Genomic DNA, 26696 nt, shown 5'->3' on the forward strand with positions numbered 1-26696 from the left:
GATGTTGACTTGGTCTATGGTTTGGGTTTAAAGCTGGTTGTGGTGGCTCATTGTTACTATGGTTACATAACAATCAGCCTTATCCTAAGTTTGTGGGAAGATTTTATTCTCAGACAATATTTGAATGAGGTATTTTACATCCATTATCTACCTTAAGTAGATTTTCAGGTCTGTTATCAAGAAGTTACTGTAACTGTGGCTCTTGAATTTGACCATTTGGGTTACTTGACCTCTTTAATCTCCATTTCCTCTGCTGATGAAAATGACAGTATCCACCTCACGAAATGCTTTATATGAGACGCTTAGCATAGTACCTGGCATATGATTGATGTTGAATAAATATTAAATATTATTATTATATCTACCAAGGAAGTACTTGTGATTCTCTGAGGAAGAATCACAAGTGCCAAAGAATTACAAGTACTTAAGGGGGACTATCTACCTGGAAATCAGAAACTATGCATCAGTGGCAATAATTACAAGAACTTCTGTAGCATTTTGGAAACTGTACTCTATTATTTTTTAAAAGTTCACATTTGTCTCCTCATAATGGTTAGCATTATGATCCACAATACAAAAGCAACTGTAGTATACTGATAGAGTGGGCTGGGGAGCTTGTTTTTGGAGAGTGGAATCTAAAAATGGAAGAGGTGATGGTAGTTATAAAGAAAGGGGAGGGTGGGCTGAATCCCTAAGGCCTGAGGGAAAAGGGTCCCCCAGGGGATCTCATGAGATATGATCTCACAGCCTCAATCACCAGACTGGCTGCATGGTTGTTCTCGGGCCACGCTTTCTCCTCAGCTCCACAGGACTCTCTAAGTTTAATGGTTGGAAGGTAAGAGCAGAGGAGCCATGTTTCAAGCTTGGCAGAATTGGGGAGTGTAGGGGTACTGAGAGGTAAAAGGGGAAGGATCAATGAGGCAGGGTTGACTAGTTAGAGCTGTTTTGTTTTCAAGAAACGGAAACACATTTGAGCTATGTTAAGGGAGAAAAGGTTTATCCCAGAATCCAGGGTGCAACTGAGCCTTCAGAATGGACCAGAAGCAGGGACAGTATAGGAAGCTGAGGAAGTTCTTTCTCTCTGCCTCTCGTTTCTTCTTCCCTCTGTGCATGAGTTTTTCTGCTTCCCAGACTACGTGGCTCCTCCTCAAGCCTCATTTCAAACTCTCAAGAAAGGACTCTGATTGGTCCATAATATAGGTCATGTTGACCTGGGACAACTGGCTAGGTCCAGGGTCCAGGGTCAGGGTAGACGGATACTCTGACCATGTGGATGATGTGGGGATTAGAAAAGCAAGAAACCTGTGAAGTCACAGCTTGACAGACAAAACAATAGGTTTCACTCCACCTCATGGGATCTCTCGAGAAAAATGCGGGAATGAATGAGGGCTGCTAATGGGATGGTCAGAAGAAGTGCAAGGGTCACACAGAACAGAACTAATTTCAAAAATGCTCCCCCATGGGATGTGGTGTCAAACTCATGCACATCTCCACGGGGATACATGCTCTGTGGGGACAGGAATTAAGTCTTCAAAATCTAGTAACCTTATAGCACATGTAATTCATACTAACCACATTTCAAGTGTTCAAAACCCACATGTGGTTAGTGACTACTGAATTGGACAGAGCAATTATAGATGCCCTTATAGTTTCAGAATGCCAGTTATATTCTAATTTAATCTCGTCTTGTCTTCATCAGAGCCAATGAAATTGGCCTTATCCATCGAGGCCAAGGCATGGAAGATGTTACTCTGTCGATATCTGAATGAAGAATACAAAAAGAAAATGTCAGACATGATAGCATTTATTAATGAATACTTGAAAAAGTTATCTAGACCTATTCGTGACTTAGATGATGTCAGATTTGCAATGGAAGCCTTATCTTGCATACGTGATAATGAAATTCAAATGGACATGACTTTGGGACCAATTGAAGTAAGAAATGATTGCATTTTTTTTTTCTTGGAATGCTTTTTTTTTTTTTTTTTAAAGAAATAGAGACACACTAAGAAAGTGATTCTTTAACGTATTCATCTATTATGTAGCACAGTCTGCCTATTTCTTGTCTTTGATGTTGATGTCTTTGGGAGAATTTTGGCAATTATCAACAGTGAACAGTATACAAAAGACACTATTGTAATACAAAGGAATATTAACATATTAATAATGCTATATTTCGGTAGGTAGTGTTTAATTTTTGATACTGGCACCAATATTTTGTGGAAAGAAATAATTGTCCCTTGTCATGTCAATCCCAACATGTTAGGCAAGTTCTCCCAATATCTTTGGCTTGCCTTAGAAACCAAATATAGGTCTCACTCATGACCGGTGGTGTACCACAGGCAGTATGGCAGAAACAGTTCCCTCAGGCTCCATAGTAAACTGCTGGAACTTAGATCAATGGAAGATGTTTTTAGGAAACAGTATGAGTTTCCTATTGCTGCTATAACAAATCACCACCAACTTAATGGCTTAAAACAACACAGTTTGTATATTTTACAGTTCTAGACATCAGAAGTCCAAAAATGGGTCTAATGGGGCTAACATCAAGATGTCAGCAGGGCCATGTTGCTCCTGGAGGCTGTAGGGGAGAATCCATTCCCTCCTTTTTCCAGCTTCTAGGGGCTGCCCACGTGCCTTGGCTCATGGTTCCCTTCCAGTGGTGCCATCACTTCTACCCCCATTTCTGTCGTTGTGTCTTCTCTCACACCTACTTTCCTGCCACACTCTTTCTCTTATGTGGACTTTTGTGATTACATCGGGCCCGCCTGTTAATCCAGGGTAATCTCCCCATAGCAAGCTCCTTAACATAATCATATCTGCAAAGTCCCTTTTACCATATAAGGTAATATGTTCACAGACTTTGGGGATCAGGACTTGGATAGCCTTGGTGAGTTTGTCTATTACTAATAGTTAGAATGTTTTAGGACTAATATTATTTAGAATTTCTGATAGATGGTGATAAAAATCAGGCTTTTGATTCTTTTTATTATTGTTTTGTTGTCTATAAGCAATGCACTGCCTCATTGCCTGCAATATCTAGGGAATTGACACCACCTCTTTATGGTACCCAATATTTATGATTGTTTTATGCTTTCTTGAACCCACTGAGAGTTTGTACTCTTCGGTAGCTAATGAACTTTATACTTTTACTGCTTTAAGAGAATCTTGGTATTTGGGGATTTTGGATGCTGACCAGTCAGACTTCAAGATATAATAAATTAGTATATCAATTTTTCCCTGACTGCAGAAGCTTAATTCTTTACCATATCCTTTTTTTTTTTTTTTTTTTTTTGGTGAAGACAGTTACTGGTCATCCCTTGGATCATTCAAGTTTCTTTTCTTTGGAGTATCTCCCACATCATTTCATTCTATTCCTTGTATAGTCAACCCCTGTTTTAATACAGTCTGAGAAATTATCTTATGTGGTGTTGACACAGGGTCAAGGAGGAAAAAGAGAGACATACACATCTCCATCAAAATCACCTAGGTGCTTACTAAATGCAGATTTCAGAGCCTGTGATCCAGAGTTAGTATCTGGTAGTCAGAATCTAAAGGTGCTGTTTGTACACTTTTAATTTTGGAAACCACTTTTCTAGAACATACTGTCTTCTTCTAAGACATAGGAATGTGTTTCTAGAAGGCATCTAAATCATTTGGCAATGGCTTTCCCTTGTCATATTTCTAAACTCCACCTTCATCCTGCAGGAAGCCTATGCTATTTTAAACAGATTTGAAGTTGAAGTAACCAAAGAAGAATCAGAAGCAGTTGATACCTTAAGATATTCTTTCAATAAATTGCAGAGCAAAGCTGTAAGTATGAATTTAACTATATTATTTTTTCTTAAGTCACTATCTCCAGAAAAAAAAGGTATTTTATACATTCTTAAAGCTTAATATACAGTCATGTGCCATGTAACAATGTTTCAGTCAACAACAGACTGCATATACAACGGTAATCTCATAAGATTATAATACCGTATTTTTACTGATCCTTTTCTATGTTTAGACACACAAATGCTTACCATTGTCTAGAATTGCCTTTAGCATTCAGTATATTAACATGCTGTAGAGGTTTGTAGCCTAGGAGCAATAGGCCATACCATATAGCCTAGGTGTGCAGTAGGCTATCCCTCTAGGTTTGTGTAAGTACACTCAGTGATGTTCACACAAGACAAAATCACCTAATGACGCATTTCTCAGCCTATTACCATCATCAAGCAATGTGAGACTGTAAATTATTTTAATGGCTTTATTGAGATAGAATACACATACCATAAAGTTTACCATTTTAAAGCATACAATTCAGTGTTTTTTAGTATATTCACATCGTTGCTTAACCACCATCATTATCTAATTTTAAAACATTATCACCCCCCAAAAGAAACCCCATGCCTGTTTGCAATCACTCCTGATTCTCTCTCTTGCCCCCCTAGCCCTGGCAACCACTAATCTACTCTCTGTTTCTGTGGATTTTCCTTTTCTGGACATTTAATGTAGACTAAATCATACAATATATGGTCTTTTGTAACTTGATTCTTTCACTTAACATAATTTTTCAAAGTTCATCCATATTTTCCATGTGTAAGAACTTCATTTTCCTGATGCCAAATGAGAGAGCACGTTTTCATGTGGCCATTTTATTGGTTATTTGTATATCTTATTTGGAGAAACGTGAATTTAAATCCTTTGCTTGATTTTTAAAAATTTTGTTGTCTTTTTACTTTTGAGTTGTAAGAATTCTTTATATATTATGGATACAAGTTTCTTATCAGATATGTGATTTGCAAATGTTTTCTCTTCTTCTGTGGGTTATCTTTTCACTTTATTGTTGATGTCTTTTGACGCATAAAGTTTTTTACTTTGATGAAGTCTAGTTCATCTTTTTGTTGTTGGTGGTGGTGGTGTTTTTGGTATGTTATCTGGGAAACCATAGCCCAATCTAGAGATGAAGATTTACTCCCATGTTTTCTTATGAGAGTTTTATAACTTTAGCACTTAAATTTTGATTTCTGATACATTTTGAGTTAATTTGTGCACATTGTATAAGTTAGGGGTTCAACTTCATATAAAAACATGTAGATAATCCAGTTGCCTCAGCATTGTTTACTGAAAAAACTATCCTTTCACCAACAAATTGTCTTGGTAGCCTTGCTGAAAATCAATTGATCATAGATGTAAGGGTTATTTCAGACTCTCAATTCTATCTTTTTATCTATTGTCTATCCTTATGCCAGCACCACACTGTCTTGATTATAGTAGCTTTGTGCTAAGCTTTAAAAAGAAAATAGTGGCAAAATGCACGTAACGTAAAATTTACCTTCTTAACCATTTTAGTAGTGTTAAGTATATTCACATTGTTGTGCAACCAATCTCCAGAACTTGCAAAAAATCTTGCAAAACTGATACTCTATTTAAACAACTCTCCATTTTCCCCTCCCATTTCTAGGTTGCCTGTTCACTCTGCTGATTGTGTCTTTATAGTCCTTTCTATTTCTGTTAGGCTGGTAGTGATGTCCCCTTTTTCATTCCTAATTTTAGTAATTTGCATCTTCTCTCCTTTATTCTTACTTAGTCTAAGTAAAGGTAGTCAATTTTGTCAGTCTTTTCAAATAAAAAACTGGGGTTTGTTGATTTTCTCTGTTGTTTTTCTATTCTATCATTTATTTGTGCTCTAGTTTTTATCATTTCTTTTCTTCTTCTTGCTCTGGGCTTAATTTGTTCTTTGTTTAATTTGCAAAGTTGAGGTTACTGATTTGAGATTTTTTTTTCTTTTAATGTAGAGCTTGACAGCTATAAATTTCTCTAAGCATTTTTGAAGCTGATAAACATTTATACACCAAAATCAGACATTAAAAATGAACTCCAAGGGGCCGGGCATGGTGGCTCATGCCTGTAATCCCAGCACTTTGGGAGGCTGAGGCGGGCAGATCACAAGTTCAGGAGATTGAGACCATCCTGGCTAAAACAGTGAAACCCCGTCTCTACTAAAAATACAAAAAGATCAGTCAGGCATGATGGCAGGCACCTGTAGTCCCAGCTACTCAGGAGGCTGAGGCAGGAGAATGGCATGAACCCGGGAGGTGGAGCTTGCAGTGAGCCAAGATCGCACCACTGCACTCCAGCCTGGGCAACAGAGCGAGGCTCTGTCTCAAAAAAAAAAAAAAAAAAGAACTCCAAAGGATGACCTACATTCTTTAATTACACTGAATTGTATTGAATATTAATTAAATTGGACATTGGCTTTAACATTTCTTATTTATGGAAATATTTGTCACTTATACTGAAGCAAGACACAACAGCAAGGAGACACAAAACTGAAGGTGAGGTCACGGCTTGTGACTATAGCTCTACTACCAGTCAATTGGATGATTTTATGCAAGTTAATAACATTTGTTTCTCAACTTCTTCTTGGGGTCATTTAGGAAGGCTAATTTTTTTATGTGTCTGTGAGGCTCACTTGAGGTAATGTATATAAAATACTTTTTTGAAAGAAATAAACTCATGTTTATTTAAATTCATATCCAATATTAACTAATAGCTTACTCCTCTTGCTGGTTAGTCAGAGGAGCGAGTCTTAGAAAAGAAATAGAAAATCTCTGTTGAGGTTTAGTGAAACCCAATTTTCTGATATTATTTCAATGGAAAAGATTCATGGCCGAGCATGGTGGCTCACACCTTGTAATCCCAGCACTTTGGGAGGCTGAGATGGGTGGATCACTTGAGCCCAGGAGTTCCAGACCAGCCTGGGCAACATGAGAAAACCTCGTCTCGACAAAAAATACAAAAATTAGCTGGACATGGCAGCACACACCTGTAGTCCTGGCTATTTGGGAGGCTGAGGTGGGAGGATCACTTGAGCCCCAGAGGTTGAGACTGCAGTGAACTGAGATTGTGCCACTGACTCCAGTCTCCAGCCTGGCGACAGAGTGAGACACCGTCTCAAAAAAAAAAAAAGACTCACTTAGGTTGTTCCTCTGTCTCTTCAATGGTTAGTGTTAAACCCACTAACCCATCCTTTAGCAGAGATAGATTGTTCTATACTACAGTCACCATTAAACTTGAGGTAATAATTGTTCCAATCTAAAGATAGCTGCTATTGTTGAGAGCAGTTAAGAGCAGGGGCCCTGGAACTGCACAGCCAGGTTTTGAATCTTGACTTTGCCTGATACTGGTGCTGGGACTTCGGAGAAGTTACTTAGCCTCTCTGTGCCTCAGTTTTGTCACCTGTAAAATGGTAATCATATTAGCATAGTACAATTTTCTGCATAGGGTTGTTACGAAGATTAAAAGAGTTAACATATATAAAGAGCATGGCAGATAGCAACCATTATTTAAGTGCTGGCAATTATTATTGAAGGTTTAAGCAGAGTATTTCAGGACCATTGTGTAGGGTATTTGCTGTTTTTTTTAATACCTAGAGTAATACCACTTTCTTTTAGGAAGTTGCTCCAACCACTGCAGGCATGTGAATTTATTAGAGATTGCTAATCCCAGGTCTTGGCCTGGCCCCACAGACAACATGTGACCCAGACCATGCCAGTAATAGTATCTCTCTCCCATGTCACAGCGATGGCCTGAACTGGATCAACCAGAAGCAGTTACAGAGAAATTGGCTTTGCCTCTTGAGTCACAGGCTAGAATGATTTGAGTCTCCTGTAGGTACATTTGGGTTGTTAATATATTTTATTACAAGCAAACAGTCTCTTGTTCATATAGGATATCTGTGAGATAACAAACTTGTTGGAATAGGATTGTAATTTTTGTTTTTAATATGTTACTTTCACTCTCAGGTTGAGTATTCTTTTTCATTGTAGGTTTCGGTACAAGAGGACCTAGTTCAAGTGCAGCCAAAGTTTAAAAGCAATCTGCTTGAGTCTGTGGAAGTTTTTCGTGAGGATGTGATAAACTTTGCAGAAGCATATGAGTTGGTAATATAAGTATTTTCTTGCTGTATGTTGAAATGTTCTGTGATATGTTTATATGAAATGAAAGTGATGAACCCTGGGGAATAGGTATGTTGGCTGTATTTACGTATTTGCACCTATCAGAAAAAGGGGATAGCTAATCCTTTAAACCAGGGATGTCCAATCTTTTGGCTTCCCTGGCCATATTGGAAGAAGAAGAATTTTTCTGGGCCACACATAAAATATGCTAACACTAACGATAACTGATTAGCTTTTAAAAATTGCAGAAAAGGCCGGGTGCGGTGGCTCATGCCTGTAATCCCAGCACTTTGGGAGGCTGAGATGGGCAGATCATGAGGTCAGGAGATCGAGACCATCCTGGCTAACACAATGAAACCCCGTCTCTACTAAAAATACAAAAAAATTAGCCGGACATGGTGGCGGGCACCTGTAGTCCCAGCTACTCGGGAGGCTGAGGCAGGAGAATGGCGTGAACCTGGGAGGCGGAGCTTGCAGTGAGCCGAGATCATACCACTGCACTCCAGCCTGGGTGACAGAGTGAGACTGTGACTCAAAAAAAAAAAAAAAAAAAAAAAAAAATTGCAGAAAAAATCTCACATTGTTTTAAGAAAGTTTATGAATTTGTGTTGGGCTGCATTCAAAGCTGTCCTGGGCTCATGTGGCCTGTGGGCCGTGGGTTGGGCAAGCTTGCTTTAAGCAAATTTTACAGAGAAAGAAAACAGATTGTACTGTTAAAAGGAGCAACAACTTTGGAGATTGTGGAAGGAACAAAGGGTCTGGTTTTGTCCTTTCTCGGGGGCTGAATTCTCGTGGTAGAAAATGTAATATAGTTGTTGAAAGCCTGTGAGAAACTATAAATGCCTAATACCAGGATATTATGCCATTGATTTTGCATTCTCACTAACTCTTAGAGAACCAAAAAGGTCCCCGAGAATAAATAATAGATGTCATACTGGGTCAGTCCCGTATGCTATTCAAACTGGTATTCTGACTGATAATGTTAACCTTGAAGTTAAACTCAAGACTGAATATGTTCCTCTGAAATATTCTTTCTTTTAGTGGTCACAGTGGATCTGTATTCATAAGATGATTTAAGTCCTTGGTGCTACTTATATAATGCTTTTTTTTAAACATGTGCTAAACATATCTGTTGATTTGCCCCCTCATTCTTTTGTTAATGTGAATTTAAAATGGAGACCAGGTCTGAAGAGTCCCTGAACAGACACAGCCAGTCACTTATATAATGCTTTTTTTTTAACATGTACTGAACATATCTGTTGATTTGCCCCCTCATTCTATTGTTAAAGTAAATTTAAAATGGAGACCAGGTCTGAAGAATCCCTGAACAGACACAGCCAGTCAGGCATCTTAAGTTACCTTACCCTTGCACAATTTGCAGACATAAGCAAATCTGAACGCACTATTTCTTATAAATGCCTATATTAGAAACAGCTCAACTAATCAGAAGCAGCAAACAAGCCCGTAATTATATAACTGGGGACTTCCCAGCAGGATAGACCAAAGAAGACAACTTTATAAGTGAAACCAATAAAATGTTTTCTTTGTATTACTTCTGTGCTCACTCTGTAAAAACCTGCTGCAGTGGAGACCCTGAACCAAGTCTGGTTGGGAGGCTCCCAATTTATGAATTGCTGTGTGCTCAGATAAACTTAAAAAAAATATTGTGCCTCAGTTTACTTTTTAAACACTATTATTTTGGGAATCTAGTCTATTATTTAGTATATCCATCATATCATGATTGACCATGTTAATAGCCTTCATTTTTCCATTGGGAGTAGCCCCTTTTATTTTAATTGTTGCTATAAATTCTTTTATTCTTTTACTTATTTTGGGGACTGTTTTTGAGGATTATTTTGCAACTGTGTTCTGGTTCACAGCCACCAGACACTGTTTTCTGCTTCTTCCAAATATTCAACTTACGTGTGTCCCTATTTCCATATTGGGCTGAACAATTAGTAAAAAGAGGATGTTCTCAGAACTCTGTATCAGTTATTCTAATGCACAAACAGCATCATCATTTGTAATCATAAATGAAATTTGGCAGAGCCCTTGGGATTCACACTCCATACAGAATGTAATTTTGTCACATTTTTTATTAGCTGTGTCAAGGTCCTTTAAAAATTAATGGAAGATGGAGTGATGAAAATGTTCTAAATGATTGTGGTCATGATTGCACAACCCTGTGAATGTACTAAAAATCATTGACTTGTACACTTTAAATGAATGAATTCTATAGAATGTGAATTCCATCTCAATAAAACTGTTAGAAATAAATAAAAGCTTCAAGTACAGGACACAATTAAATCACTTAAATTAAAAATAATGCTTGTTTATTTAAATGGAAATAATAGATAAACCCAATAAACTGACAAATACTTATGATTAAGAATGAAAATGGAGATTATATTCTTCCTTACAGGAAGGACCCATGGTTCCAAATATACCACCCCAAGAAGCTAGCAACAGGCTACAGATATTTCAGGTGAAACCACATTTTTTTGTTACATTGACAGTGTGTAATTTTAAAAAATGATTTTAGGGAAAGATGGAGGTTTTACTTTATAATAGAAAAGTTTGTGTTTCAAATACATCAGACCTTAATTGTATTCTAATCTGCTAAATGATGCAATTGACTCCTCTGTCTCCCTCCATGCTCCTCTCCACAGAATAGCTCTCTGTATTTTTAGAGAATAAGACTGATTTTCGACTTAAGTATATAACTTATTTCAGTTCTAAGCATTTCATTTGATATGGAAAGTAATAAGAAATCATAGTATAGTAAAATTTATCAAAATAATATTTTAAATATTGGCAAATGTTTTTCCTCTGTATTCATTATTTTGTCTTCCTTTTGCATCCATCTCTTTAAGTTTCCCCACTTCTTTGTCCTCTCTCCTCTGCCTGTACAATACTCATTGGATCAGGCCAACCATTCACCATCTTTTTCTACACTCAGATTGCTGAGCGCATCTAGAGAAAGTTCACACATCCACATGGATTAATACTTTGCAAATTCATGGATTCCTATGTGAAGTTCCTCCTCAGGAGCATCAAGCAATTCTCTTCTTTGCTCCTGCTCTTTTTCCTGTTTCCCACAGTGGCTGAATAGTGTGGTTATGTTCTTTTCATGTCTCCTTTCTCACCTGCATTCTTAGTAATCAAAAAAAAAAAAAAAAAAAAAAGATCAGATGCCTACTGTGTGGCTTGCTCAGGAGAAATTTGATTAAGAAGTGGTTCTTCCCTCTAAGCTGCTAAAATCTGATAGAGAGATAGCAAGCTAGAGAGAAAATTGCAAGTGCAGTGAGAGCTGTGACCTAGGTATGTGAAATTGTGTAATGGAAACTGGTGTAATGGAAACAGATGGGCTGTTGGAGCAGATGGAGAAGGCTTCCTGAAAGAGGAAGAATCTAAGCTGCATCTTGAAGGACTAATTTGAGTTAGCCAGGGGAAGAAGGAGGGGAAAAAGAAAGTTTGGCAGAATTTGCAGCTCATACAAAGGCCGGCAGAGAGGAAACTAGTAGGGCAATATGGGGAGATATAAGGAGTGTAGGGTAGGGTAGTGTACCCTTGGGATGCAGTACTAAAGAGGATAGTGATGAGGAATGAGGTGACAGAGTGGGCAGCGAGCACTAGTGGAGGGCCCGGTAGGCAATAATAAGGAGTCTGAATTCTATCTTGAGGGTTTGAGGGTTCTAAGCAGGAAGTGATATGATCATACTTGAATTTTTAAAATAGTTGTGTTTTTTAAAGATTTTTAGTGGTGCTAATGTGGAGACTGGTTTGGAGAGAGGAAGATCAAACTGAGGGCAGTTTTGGTAGTAAAAGCAAGAAATTGTAAAGATTGAGACCAAGCAAGTGACACCTGTATAATGAAGAAAATTGGATGGATCATGAGTTTCTTAACGAAGCAGAATTGACAGGCCTGAAACCTGGTTTGAGGGAAAAAGTTAAAGGTTTCCAACTTGGGCATATTGATGAAGGTAGAACTATTTATCGAAGGAGGGCTTGTGGTAGGAGGAGTAGCTTTGGGGCTTGTTTGAGCGGATGACCTTGTTTTCAAGTTTGCAGAGAAAATTTAGGGCATGTGATGTAAACCAACTGATTAGTCAGCAACTGGGACATTATGTGCCAAGATTTTACCCAGAGGTGTGGTTGCTAATGTAGCCGGGTATTGTGGCATGTGCCTGTAATCCCAGCTACTCAGGAGGCTGAGGCAGGAGAATTGCTTGAACCTGGGAGGCGGAGGTTGCAGTGAGCCGAGATCGTACCACTGCACTCCAGCCTGGGCAACAGAACAAGACTCCATCTCAAACAAAACAAAACAAAAAAAAAACCCAACAAAACAAAACAACAACAACAAAACCATCTCAAAAAAAAAAAAAAAAGACAATGTAGGGCACATCTTTTGCCTTTCTGTACCTTCCGTTCTGCCTGTGCCTTGGGGTGTGAGCCAAACAGGCTGTTTGCCATGCACTTCGCTGGGATATGTGACTTGAGGTCAGATTTGTAGACACAACCCTTTTCAAAATGAGGTGTACTCCAACCCCCTTAAAAAAAACAGGTGCCAAAGGCTGGATGTGTGAAGGTAGAGGTGCCTTATATTGGGCCTTGGGTCCTGATGGTGCTCTCTCATGCAAATTTATATGTGTTTTGGGGAGTTCTTGGGCACCCTGCTGGCCTGTTGACAAAGCTGGTAACTTTATTCCTGTTCAGCTGATGCTGTGGGTTTTTTTATGTTACTTGTAGCCTGAAGGAAAAAAAAAAAGGTGAGTGACTGGCATCCATCAATAGTCTTTACACATTGATAAGTTTTTAAACACCATTATTTTAATGTATTCTAACTTTGGTGTTATTGTTTATCCTTCCTTAGTGTTCACATAGTCCCATGGACTCTTCATTCAGTACATTTATCGAATAACCACCATGCTAACCACCAAGGAATACACAAAGTACAAAATATGGCACTTGCCCTCTAGAAACTAAGAGTTCGTTCGAATTCACCTGGTATCTTCATGCCTTCCTGATCTGGGTCCTGTAAAATATACTAACGTATCTGTCAGATCTGTATTTTTGTCTAAGCCTTGTGAGGTCTGATGCTGGATATTCTCCAGGCCTGGGAATTTAGGGTTCTCGGGAATATGCTGTACCACTTACACAGAGTGCTCGTATGTCCTCACAGATGGGTTACTTCAGTTGGCATTTGTGCTTTGAACATTGCTAATATTTAGCATCCCAAATATAGGATATTCAAATTCCAATTCAAAAGGAAAAATTAAAAGACATGTGCATTAACTTTGCTGATTTAAGTTGTTAGAATTATTTCAAATGGTGTTAAAATTGGATCTTCTTTTTTATAGACTCTTCATTGCATGTAGAGAAAACAGGACTGAATGGATTAGAGTAACACTTTGCTCATTTGAACCCTGTAGGATAGAGATGGCCAGTCTAAATTACTGAAAAATCCTGAATTGTAGCGTTTTAAAAATGCAGCTTTATTACTTTTAGATGGACTTATGGGAACTCGAAATATAGGCCTTCTGGAGAAGAAGAAGAAATAATTGTATATAAAATGAATGCTTTTAGAATGCTTGAAAGCGAACTTTCCTAAGTGTTTAACTTTTCCTCTGATAGCTTAGTATCAGTATAAATTTGCTTCACAAATCCTTATTTTATAGATGTTACTTAATAAACCGCAACCTAGCTTTTATCCCAATGAAAATAAATTCTACTTTAATTCTACTGAATTAATTAGATTTTAGTACAATTTAAAAACCTTTGTTACAGGCCAGTTTCGATGATCTGTGGAGGAAATTTGTTACATATTCATCTGGTGAACAACTTTTTGGATTGCCTGTGACTGACTATGAGGTTTTACACAAAACCAGGTAAGTTTAGAAAATAAGCAAGTATTACATGCAAATAATTAAATACTATCTATTAGAAGAATCATGTCACCATTAAATCCTTTATCATGCAGAGGACACCGCAGCTTGGAGCACAACTGAATATTCTCCTTATTCCAGCTATTCCTGACAAATTGGACACACAGTCTCCTATACAAAAGAAATGTTCTGGGGGAGTAGAAAATATGTTGCTAAAATTTTGAGCATGCATGGTCTATATTTAGCCTATGCTTTACTTTTTCTTTTGACTGTTTTTGCATAGTGTCAATGAGTATGCAGAAGCACAGCAATTTTGAGTAACTTTTGTTTATTTAGAGGAATAACCCCTCCTGGCTCCCCTTGCCTTTATTTTATTTTATTTTTTTGAGACAGTCTCACTCTGTTGCCCAGGCTGGAGTGCAGTGGTGTGATCTCAGCTCACTGCAAGCTCTGCTTCCCGGGTTCATGCTATTCTCCTGCCTCAGCCTTCCGAGTAGCTGGGACTACAGGCTCCCGCCACCACGGCCGGCTAATTTTTTTGTATTTTTAGTAGAGATGGGGTTTCACCGTGTTAGCCAGGATGGTCTCGATCTCCTGACCTCGTGATCCGCCCGCCTCGGACTCCCAAAGTGCTGGGATTACAGGCGTGAGCCACCGCGCCCGGCTCCCCTTGCCTTCTTACTCCATTTGTGGTAAAATGCTCTTCCCCATTGGGTAGACATAGAATTTATTGAGATTGAAGGCCAAATAAGCTAATTGATTATAAACCACACATATAAACAAGTGTATCTCAATCGAATTTTAGAATGTTCTTAAAGAATTTGAAATACAACTTTCCTTAAAAGCAACATTAATACAGTGATAGTATTAGCTCATTAGAGTCTTGGCTTTAGAAAATAACTTTATGTTGAGTTCCTTCAAAGCCACAGCATAAAAATTTCATGAAAATAGACATGAAATTTTCTGAAGAGAAATGAATGCTTCGGCCATTTACGGTAGGTGGTTTGTATTCTCTTTCTAAAACAGTCATTCTCCAAATGTAATCCATTAGCCAATTGTGCTAGAATTGCAGATGTCTGGCCCTCATTTCTGATTTACTGAATCAGAACCTCTGGGATTGGGTCCTAGGAAATCTGCATTTTATATACTCTCTGGGTGATTGTGATGCGCACTTAGCCTGAGAGCCAATGCGTTCACCCTCAGGCTAGCAGGAGAAATCATCATCACCATTTACCATCTGGACCAACAGACCATTTTCATTTTGATATTTTAAATTTTATGAATAATTTTACAGAATGGTGAGAATGGTGACAAGCTTTGAAGGTTTTTTTTTTTTTTTTGAGGCAGGATCTCACTCTGTTGCTAGTACTGGAGTGTAGTGGTGGAATCACTCGACTTCCGTAGTTCAAGTGATCCTTCTGCCTCAGCCTCCCAGGTAGCGGGGATTATAGGCTCACGCCACTGGGCCCAGGTAATTTTTAAAAAAATTTTTATACATACAGGAGTCTCCTTATGTTGCTCAGGCTGGTCTTGAACTTTGAGGTTCAAGTTATCCTCCCACCTCGGCCTCCCAATGTGTTGGGATTTTGGGTGTGGGCACCCGCACCGAACTGAGAAGCACTTTTTTTTTTTTTTTCGAGACGGAGTTTCACTCTTGTTGCCCAGGCTGGAGTGCGATGGCATGATCTCGGCTCACTGCAACCTCCACCTCCTGGGTTCAAGCGATTCGCCTGCCTCGGCCTCCCAAGTAGCTGGGATTACAGGCATGTGCCACCATGGCCGGCTAATTATATATTTTTAGTAGAGACAGGGTTTCATCATGTTGGTCAGGCTGGTCTCAAACTCCTCACCTCAGGTGATCTGCCTGCCTTGGCCTCCCAAAGTGCTGGGATTACAGGCATGAGCCACCATGTCCGGTGGAGAAGCACTTTTATTAGAAGATTTAATAAGAATGTAAGCAGAGTAAACTCAAACTTTTATTCTGTAATATCCTAGTTCGAAGATGTATATATACAAAATGGGGACCAGCATTGAATGAGACTAACTCCTCATCGGCTGTCATGTGTGAACCTGGAGCATATCCATGTTGTAAATATGGATTTCATATTTTAAATCATCTCCAATGGATCTCTGGCTTATTGTTACTTCTGATTTTTCTTGCACTTCCATTGTCAAGACTCAAAACTGTTGAAAACTCAAAGACAGTCATCATTTTTTAAAAAGAAGACTGTCATCTGTTTTGCTCCATAAATATAGAAGACTTTACTTTTAGATTTGAATGATCAATTCCAAGAAATTTTAAATTTCTAAATCATCTATTTCCTTGAATACACATCTGACTTCAACATTTGTCCACTTATGAATCAGATACAACTTATGTATATATAAATAATGAAGGAACACTGTCACTTATCTTTTTCACAAAATGGAATAGTCTAGGTTCTTGTTGCGAAATATTGCATGATAAGGCCCTTACTTCTATTGAAGTCTACGGAAATATATTGTTTACTTATAAATTACTGGATTTTATAAAATTCATCTAGGTTATCATCATCTGAAGACATAGTATGAGATTTCACATATTAATCAATTTCACCATCAAAAGGGAATGCTGCTTTCTCTTTCCTGTTTAATACTTGGGAAACATATCTTTGTCAATTTTCTTCTCTTTACCCTTTTAGGTAGGAAATAAAAATTCTGAATTCTTAACTGTATTAAATGAAAGCAACTGTATTAAACGAGCAAAAATCAAAAGACTACAAAATGGTGTCTCTGGCATTCTTTTTATATATTTTTTAAAAGATTTTGCAATACTTTATGTTATACAATAAGAAGCCTGGAGGATGATGCAATAGTCATCTTTTTTTCACTATTGCATTACCCTTTAGGCAATGTCATCATTCTCTTTTCTTATTTTTTTTTAGTCATTTTTAGCATAGTTGAGAATAATAATAAGTAGTAATGAAATAATTCTAGGAATGATGAAAAATGAATCAAGAATTGGAAAAATAGGACAACTAAGATTGCAGAGTATGTCTTAGATTTGTAAAATCTACTACGCCTACATGGTAATTACAAGATAGAATGGGCTGGGCGCAGTGGCTCATGCCTGTAATCTCAGCACTTAGGGAGGCTGAGGTGGGCGGATCACCTGAGATTAGGAGTTCAAGACCAGCCTAACTAACATGACGAGACCCCATCTCTACTAAAAATACAAAAATTAGCTGGGCGTGGTGTCACCTGCCTGTAATCTCAGCTACTCGGGAGGCTGAGGCAGGGGAATCGCTTGAACCCAGGAGGCAGAGGTTATGGTGAGCCGAGATCATGCCACCGCACTCCAGCCTGGGCAACAGAGCGAGATTCTCTCTCAAAAATAAAATAAAATAAAATATAAAATAAAATGATAGAATGACTTTTACTTCATTACAAAATTTATTTTTGGTTTTTGAAGTATCTCTAATGAAGAATAAAAGTTGTAAGTGTCAATCCTTTTGAATAAACTTGAAAACTAAAATTGAATCCAGTAGAACCTTTGGGTATACTAAGGGACTGAGGAATTTCTGGGAGAATCCACAAATTCTGTTGAGTGGTCAATTTGGTGTTTTACACATTTAAGAATTTTCCTTTACTTGGACCTTTTATTCTTGTTTTAAACACAGTTAACTTCATCTGGGCACATGTGGGATTTTTTTTTTGGATAGGATCTTGTTCTGTTGCCCAGGCTGGAGTGCAGTGGTGCAATCATAGCTCACTGCAGCCTTGAACTCCTGGGCTCAAGCAGTCCTTTCGCATCAGCCTCCCAAGTAGCTGGGACTACAGTCACATGCCACCACATCTGGCCACATGAGGGAAAACTTCTGGTAGGAATAGGATGTTTAAGCTCAGTCTTAAAGGCAGATCAGGGCTTAGTCAAGGGAAATGTTCTCATAAAATCCAGCTTGTATTTGAAAGAAAAAAAAGTCAAATGAAATCTTAGCCGCAGCTATGACCTTATTATTAAGTTTTGGTCACATTGTTTGCAATGATTGGTATAGTCAGTTTCTCATTAAAAAATAGCAAGATTTTTTTCTTTACAAAATAATCAAACCATTTGCTAATGCCAAGTTATAGTCTGATTTGGAATATTTGGGAGCAGTAAACTTGGCCTTAATGACAGATCTTTAACAAAGTCTTTGTATTGAAAACGGACATAGTTTTATGCATTTGGTATCCATAAGACATTGTACATGCAATGTATGAAATATTTGATTGGATGAACTCTGCCTTTCCAATAATGGAATTTATTAAATATTATACATGATGTGATAACTTAGTTACTTTGTTTCCCAGAAAAGAACTCAACTTGCTGCAGAAGCTGTATGGATTGTATGACACCGTAATGGGCAGTATTAGTGGTTATTACGAAATACTTTGGGGAGATGTAGATATTGAAAAAATTAATGCAGAACTGCTGGAATTTCAAAACAGGTGAGTTTCAATGGAATTTTTAATAATGCCTATCTTCTTAGGATCCTATAGGTATTTCAGAAGCTAATTTATTCCCTAATATGCTACTGTATATACATAAAACCTTCCTCAAAGAAATGTGAAGGTGGCATATTTTTTTCTCTTTCTTTCTGAAAGATGTCGTAAACTTCCAAAAGGACTTAAAGATTGGCAAGCTTTTTTGGCTCTCAAAAAGAGAATTGATGATTTCAGTGAGTCATGTCCTCTACTGGAAATGATGACCAATAAGGCCATGAAACAGAGACACTGGGATAGAATCTCCGAGTTAACTGGAACCCCATTTGATGTGGAATCTGATTCTTTTTGCCTTAGAAATATCATGGAAGCACCACTCCTTAAAAATAAGGATGATATTGAGGTACATAAGTGTATACGTTCTTATCAATGATCCATTAAAGAATGTCTGCTTTTCCTTTTCTGAGAGTTGTACAGATATTTTATGAGAGGTTGGACTAATTGCCCTCTATAATGCACCCTCAAAATTTGGAATGATCCTGAATATTCTTGACTTTTATGAAATAATCTTGTAACTCAGTGAGATTATATGATTATTTGAAATACACTATTTGAAAGACATTTGTTCTGAAGCCCTTCAACACATCTTCCTTGTCCCCAGAATGCACTTCCACTTAAAAAATATTTGTTTATTTATGTATTGTGTTCTTGGCGAATCCCTCTGAACTATTTTCCAAATTTCTAATTTTATGCTTTTTCCTGTACAGTCTTAAAGTTTTTAGAATTTTCTATTTTTTTTTTTTTTTTTTTTTGAGACAGAGTCTCACTCTGTCCCCCAGGCTGGAGTGCAGTGGTGCAATCTCGGCTCACTGCAAGCTCCGCCTCCCGGGTTCACGCCATTCTCCTGCCTCAGCCTCTCTGAGTAGCTGGGACTACAGGCGCCCGCCACCACGCCCGGCTAATTTTTTTGTATTTTTAGTAGAGATGGGGTTTCACCGTGTTAGCCAGGATGGTCTCGATCTCCTGACCTCGTGATCCGCCCGCCTCGGCCTCCCAAAGCGCTGGGATTACAGGCTTGAGCCACCGCGCCCGGCCTCTTGAATTTTCTATTATTACATTCTTCCTTTCCAAGATTTTTAATTGGTTCTTTTTTGTGGCCAACGTTTTTTTTTTTCATTTTTGCATTAAAAATTTTCTGTCCTTTTTGTAGATTCTTAGATCTACAGTCTTAAATCTATATCTATTCCCAGATCTGTGGGTTTCAAATCTATAGATTTATAGATGTCTTCACTTATCTCTTTGAGCATTTTAAACATAATTATTTAAACATTTTTCATTAGGGAAAATTTTAAACACATACAAAAGTAAAGATCTCCTTGCTCTAACATTTATCAACTCATGGCCAATATTATTTTATCTATACTATCTTTATCTATACTTCAACAACTCCAAATTAAACATAAAGATGTTTTCAGATTCTTCTTTAAGATTAATTTCACCTGGACTGAATTTTTGCCGTGATCGTTTTTTATGTTGGCTATCATCTGAGCCTTAGATTTTTTTCATGGGTTTTATAATTTTTATTGGGGTGGCTGGGAGGACTCATTTCGAATGGGCAGGATTTCAAAAATTTTGGCTTGTATAATGTGTTAAAATTGCCTCTGTCTGTTCATGTCTTAGTTTTCCTTGTCTAGTGGCCTTGCGGTTGCCTCCTCCACTGCCCATGTCCCCTCAGCCCCAAGTTGAGAGCCAGGTGTTGTAATAGCGGTCTCCATCCCCTGCTGTGCTGTGGTGTGATGATCCAGGAATGTGCTGACCTATTTCAGGTCGTGGTTGTGGGGCTGGTTTTGTGTCACCCCATCCCCCAGGTCCACAGTTCCATTAAATCTAGTTGCCTAGTTGGCAGCTGGAGGCAGTGTTTTCAGCCTCCTTCCATGAATGGAGGGCTTTAGACTCCAGCCCAGGTACTCCTTTTCCTATAGATCATTTTTACTCTTCTTCACCCCATGGGAACCAAAGGCCTGGCCCCAGTGACCAGGCCTCAGGCCTGTGTTTCAGCTCCACCAACTGGTTTGCATAGCTTTTCCACTTTTGGTTCATGGATATGTTTATCTTTTTTTAAAGCCTGGCTCTGTTTGCTTTTTTACTTACTTTTAAAAAATTATTTTATCCATTATTCTATGTTTTTGGAGTTGAGAAAATGCACCATGTGACCAGAAATCTCCCAAATGCATGGTTTGGGTTTTCTGCCTTCCCCTACCTCTTTTTAACGACATGTGTACACAAAAAGCTTTTCTTTCAAAGCATTTTTGTCCTATTTGTAAATATGACCAAGAAACAAAAAGTTAGAAACACTTTGGTGACCATCTCCTTCTTATAAGTAGGTTTTTATACTTAATATTATAGCCATTCGTAGGCTGTGCTTTATTATACAATTTCAAGTAATTCCGGGATTCTGTTAATGACTCTTGGTACACAAAACAGAGTCTTAGTACTGTCTACCCCAGATACGTCTAGTTGCTCAGCCACACATGCTTTACCATTAGCCAAATTAGATTCCTGCTGTTACTGGACTCACTGCCTCTAAAGGAAGCCTTCCCTTCAGTATAGAGTTTCCTCTTCCTCCCAGAGAGCCTCTGCTGGAATCTCACCTCCTCCTCTACGAAGCTGTTCCTCCTCAGCACAGGCCTTCCTCCTCAGAAATCACCATGGTTCACATCATTCTTAGGACATTTATTACACACTAATTTGTGTTAAGATCATTTGTGGAAGCATCTTACACCTTTAAATTCTTTTTCATCTCTGTGATTCTAACTATGAACACACATTGAGGCATTGTGGGGAAAATATGTTACTTTTATTTTCTTTCGTGAGTCTTTCTTATTAAGTATTCTCAAAAAAAAACATAGAAAAACCCATAAGAAAAAAACAATTGATGCTTAAGCAAATGAGATATTCATATTAGGACCAGAACAGGCAGGAACATAGTAATATCTATATGTTACTTGAAAGAGTTCAAAAGACTCTCATGTATATTCTCATTTGATTCTCATAGCTAACCTCTGGGATAAACAGGGCAGCTGTGATTATCCCCATTTTAGCCAAAAGCTCCAATTGAAAACATAATCCGAAAAATGATGATTTAAGTCCCATTGTTTCATGTACGTGGTACAGAAAAATAATTAGTAGTCGGGGATTAGTAAATAATTAGTAAGGCTCTAGTGTCAAGTTGCAACACAGTGATGTGAAGCCTTTTCTTGGCTCTAAAATGACTAAATGAACTGGGTGACTGACAGGTCCCTTTCAAGCTAAAAAAAAATTCTATGATTTGATGATGCACTTAATTTGTAGTTGAAAACATCATGACATATTCTTTGCTTTTCCTTCAAAGGATATTTGCATATCTGCCATTAAGGAGAAGGATATCGAAGCCAAGCTGACTCAGGTGATTGAGAATTGGACCAACCAAAATCTGAGTTTTGCAGCATTTAAAGGAAAAGGAGAGCTCCTGCTCAAAGGAACCGAATCGGGAGAAATTATCACTTTGATGGAGGATAGTTTAATGGTCTTAGGGTCTTTACTCAGCAACAGGTAATTTTGTAATTTGAGGGAGAGGTTTAAATGGGATATTTAGGGTTATAAAATTCTAAGTAAAAGCTCAGTTTTAAAGCTCTTGCATTGGATAGGATTCTGCACTAAATTGCTGTTATCTTGTCTGTTCCTATACAAACTGCCCATTTTCCCTAATAATCATGGCCTCCATCTCTTCTTTAATGGTACTCATCTCCCCTTCCCTATTTTTCCTAGTGGGCCCCATCCTAATTATTCCTCCCCAGACTGGCAGCTTGTCCTCTGAAGGTCTTGGCTGCCCACTGAGATGACCTCTTCATTTCATCTTTTCTCTCCTTTGTTCCTCTGATTTGACATCATTGACCTCTTGGCTAAACTTGTTCAAACATTCACCCAGTGGCCCGGGAAAAGCCTGCTGGCCACCCGTGAGAGCAATCTACCACTACAGCAATCTACCACTAGAGCAATCTACCCATTAGGGGCTTGGCACTTACTTAGAGACTCATTTTTTATGGTGAAAAGAGCCTGAGACTATTATGGCCCGAATGAGGTCACCTGTTCATCATTGAACTACAGACCAGCTTGGAGGTGCCTATGATCTTGAGTGCAGCTTTAGGAAATTCCTGTAGGACTCAGTCAGATTAAATATTCTGTCAGGTCTTTGGCACTGGCAACCTCTATTCCTCTAGCTGACTGTACAGTAGTCTTCAACTATTCTTCACCTGAACACACCTAAGAAATAGCTAATATCCTTTTTCCAGGTTGGGATCACTGGTTAGTGAGTGGCATCCTGCATGATCTCTGGCTCCAGGGGCAGTCTTATATTTGCATAATGACAAAGCTGCCAGTCCAGGGAGTTCTGGGTTGGATTTATAAAGGTCAAGGTCTCGGATGCATCCTCTGCGTTCAGGGAATCCTGGCAAAGATGACCACAGGATATTCAGTACTTCCTAGACTTCATGGGATACTGCTGCCCTATGGTTCATTGCAAATTTTGCCATCTGACTTCCTGGATGATGACCTGTTGATGAAGGGCTGTAGATTCACCTGGGCAGTGTCTGCAGCCAAGAAATTCAGGATTTGAAGGCTTTCTTCAATTCATACTTACTTAGACATAACCTGATTAGTAAAATACCTATTTGTGTATTAGTAAACTCAATGTTTACAAACTTCTAGGCCCTGCCAGAAAGAGTATAAGGATAGCTAAGAAGTCATCACATTCTGGGAGATTCTCCTCCTAGAGAAATTTGCAGTGCCAAGTAGGTCTGGAAAGCCTGTTCCAGAACTAACCACAGACTGACCTAGTAGTGAGTCATACCTGCTGGATCTCTAGGACTACTTTGATGTGACTTCAGAAGGAAGCTGTATGTCTCCTTGGGTGGGACTTGGCTGTAGGTATTGCCTGGATTGTGACACTTCCCTGGTGGATCCCTGATTCCATGGGACTTCATGGGCCATGGTGGGTTTGACCACACAAAGTTGTACAATGCAGGTATCTGGCCAAAGGACAGAAACTAGCTATGCTCGATTTTATTTCAGATCTCCCTTTTCCATCTCTAGAAGTTATACACCATCAAGGATGACTCTTTGTTTTCTGTGCAGAACCATTTTTGGCCTATCTAGTTGCTTCATCTCCCTAAATGCCTGCCCATGCCGTGTTGGTTTACATGTCTTTATTTGGAAGATGTTTTTGGCTTATTGACTGCCTTTCAGCTCTCCACCAGTGGCCAGGGAAACAGTATAAACTGAGTATTGGGAAAAATGCCTCTTACTGCCTGAACAACTGGATTACCTACCTCCTTAGAGCAATTTATGTACAACTCCATTTATAACTTCATGTATAACATAGGCTTTCAGGGAAGTTATGAGTTGTATTCAGGCATCAGACCGTACCCAGAAAAAACCCCATTCTACATTTGAATCACTCTGTCCGAGATCAAGAAAAGTTTGAAGATCCTAGTCAACAAATGCCACTCACCAGCAAATGTCACTGCACCACATTGAAACTGCTTGCCCTTGCTACACACTGCAGTTGGCTTCTTGTTCTAACTGTAGGTAGTTGGGGTTTTTACCCAGTAGCCTCCCATTGCTTCCTCCATGGCATCCATTCTCTTTCTTGTCTTCCTTTGTTGTGCTCAGCTGTCTGGACCCCTTGTATTCTCATAAACACTTCAGCAAGCCCTGATGATAAGAAAACAGGAGCCATGCTATATGGGGGTAGCAACCCTGGGTCTCTAGCTCTGCAGAATCTAGTTGCAGTACGTGGTGTAATTCTCCGTCTGTGGGTGGGAAGAGCACACCTGTAAGTGAACATCAGACCTCAAGCTTGACCCTGGCTTTGTGGTCATCTTCTCCAGGTGAACCTGGTGATACCTAACTCTCTCCTGATCTTTAGGGATCTGATTTGTTCTGTCCCTTTAGAGATAGTCTGTCTCTTCCTGGATGAAAATAGTCTGTCTCTTGCTGGATGAAACCTTCAAGACCATTCATAAAAGGAAAATCCCTGGATAGTGTTCTCTTTCCCTAGATTCAATAGTTCCATGGACCAGTAACGGTGTCTTAACGTGTTACTCTCACAAGCAGACCCCACTTGGATTTGGTTCACAGACGTTTTGGAAAACCATCTTATTCCTTGCTTGGCATTTACTCCCAGAAGCAACCAGCACAGTTCCTTTGCTGGACCTATGCACCATAAAACTAGGCCCATTCTCCTATTCTATGACTGACACATGGGAACAATAAGTAAAATCACTATAGTTATGTGAGTTTTATTCACGAAAAGCAACAATTTTTATTAGCTGTATGATATCTATTAGGAACTGCCCTTTAAGGACAAAACATTCATTCCCAAGGTAATATTTCTTCTGGAATTTACTTTGGTAAGGCCATACTATTTTCTGAATCTTCTTTGAAATGTGATCTTTTCTGTTCTTACCTTTTAGATACAATGCTCCATTTAAAAAAAATATCCAGAATTGGGTGTATAAATTGTCCACTTCCTCAGATATAATTGAAGAGTGGCTTGTAGTACAGAACCTTTGGGTTTATCTTGAAGCCGTCTTTGTAGGTGGAGATATTGCCAAACAGCTGCCTCAGGTAAATACGGCTTTTGTAGTTACTGATAAAATAATTTGGTGTATGTTGTCTATATGTCTCTGTAAAAGTCTTCACAAAGACATATGGTCAAGGCTGGACTATGCCAGGGCTTGGCAAACTATGGCCCACTTACTTGTTTTTGTAAATAAAGTTTTTTTTTTTTTTTTTTTTATTATACTTTAGGGTTTTAGGGTACATGTGCACAATGTGCAGGTTTGTTACATATGTATCCATGTGCCATGTTGATTTCCTGCACCCATTATCTCGTCATTTAGCATTAGGTGTATCTCCTAATGCTGTCCCTCCCCCCTCCCCCCACCCCACAACAGTCCCCGGAGCGTGATGTTCCCCTTCCTGTGTCCATGAGTTCTCATTGTTCAATTCCCACCTATAAGTGAGAACATGCGGTGTTTGGTTTTTTGTCCTTGCGATAGTTTACTGAGAATGATGTTTTCCAGTTTCATCCATGTCCCTACAAAGGACACGAACTCATCATTTTTTATGGCTGCATAGTATTCCATGGTGTATATGTGCCACATTTTCTTAATCCAGTCTATTGTTGTTGGACATTTGGGTTGGTTCCAACTCTTTGCTATTGTGAATAGTGCCGCAATAAACATACGTGTGCATGTGTCTTTATAGCAGCATGATTTATAGTCCTTTGGGTATATACCCAGTAATGGGATGGCTGGGTCAAATGGTATTTCTAGTTCTAGATCCCTGAGGAATCGCCACACTGACTTCCACAATGGTTGAACTAGTTTACAGTCCCACCAACAGTGTAAAAGTGTTCCTATTTCTCCACATCCTCTCCAGCACCTGTTGTTTCCTGATTTTTTAATGATGGCCATTCTAACTGGTGTGAGATGGTATCTCACTGTGGTTTTGATTTGCATTTCTCTGATGGCCAGTGATGAGGAGCATTTCTTCATGTGTTTTTTGGCTGCATAAATGTCTTCTTTTGAGAAGTGTCTGTTCATGTCCTCTGCCCACTTTTTGATGGGGTTGTTTGTTTTTTTCTTGTAAATTTCTTTGAGTTCATTGTAGATTCTGGATATTAGCCCTTTGTCAGATGAGTAGGTTGCAAAAATTTTCTCCCATTGTGTAGGTTGCCTGTTCACTCTGATGATAGTTTCTTTTGCTGTGCAGAAGCTCTTTAGTTTAATGAGATCCCATTTGTCGATTTTGGCTTTTGTTGCCATTGCTTTTGGTGTTTTAGACATGAAGTCCTTGCCCACGCCTATGTCCTGAATGGTATTGCCTAGGTTTTCTTGTAGGATTTTAATGGTTTTAGGTCTAACATATAAGTCTTTAATCCATCTTGAATTAATTTTTGTATAAGGTGTAAGGAAGGGATCCAGTTGCAGCTTTCTACATATGGCTAGCCAGTTTTCCCAGCACCATTTATTAAATAGGGTATCCTTTCCCCATTTCTTGTTTTTGTCAGGTTTGTCAAAGATCAGATAGTTGTAGCTATGCGGCATCATTTCTGAGGGCTCTGTTCTGTTCCATTGATCTATGTCTCTGTTGTGGTACCAGTACCATGCTGTTTTGGTTACTGTAGCCTTGTAGTATAGTTTAAAGTCAGGTAGCGTGATGCCTCCAGCTTTGTTCTTTTGGCTTAGGATTGACTTGGCGATGCGGGCTCTTTTTTGGTTCCATATGAACTTTAAAGTAGTTTTTTCCAATTCTGTGAAGAAAGTCATCGGTAGCTTGATGGGGATGGCATTGAATCTAT

At 38.7% G+C, this 26696-nt stretch overlaps 1 protein-coding gene across 12 annotated transcripts in view; it reads left to right on the forward strand.

The window, feature by feature from the left end:
• The window catches only part of DNAH8 (dynein axonemal heavy chain 8), a 343702-nt gene that overhangs the window by 106852 nt on the left and 210154 nt on the right, over positions 1 to 26696 (forward strand). For 11 of the 12 annotated variants that reach the window (XM_055263328.2, XM_063632277.1, XM_063632276.1 and 8 more), the window contains 9 exons: positions 1700 to 1935; positions 3709 to 3813; positions 7818 to 7931; positions 10369 to 10431; positions 13734 to 13834; positions 18161 to 18298; positions 18455 to 18695; positions 21684 to 21883; positions 24805 to 24958. In XM_055263328.2, coding sequence (XP_055119303.2) covers positions 1700 to 1935; positions 3709 to 3813; positions 7818 to 7931; positions 10369 to 10431; positions 13734 to 13834; positions 18161 to 18298; positions 18455 to 18695; positions 21684 to 21883; positions 24805 to 24958 — 1352 coding nt within the window. The remainder of the gene's footprint in view (positions 1 to 1699; positions 1936 to 3708; positions 3814 to 7817; positions 7932 to 10368; positions 10432 to 13733; positions 13835 to 18160; positions 18299 to 18454; positions 18696 to 21683; positions 21884 to 24804; positions 24959 to 26696) is intronic. The other variant, XM_063632278.1, reaches the window with a different exon arrangement.

This window comes from Symphalangus syndactylus, chromosome 23, assembly GCF_028878055.3.
Source record: "Symphalangus syndactylus isolate Jambi chromosome 23, NHGRI_mSymSyn1-v2.1_pri, whole genome shotgun sequence".
Taxonomy (NCBI): domain Eukaryota; kingdom Metazoa; phylum Chordata; class Mammalia; order Primates; family Hylobatidae; genus Symphalangus; species Symphalangus syndactylus.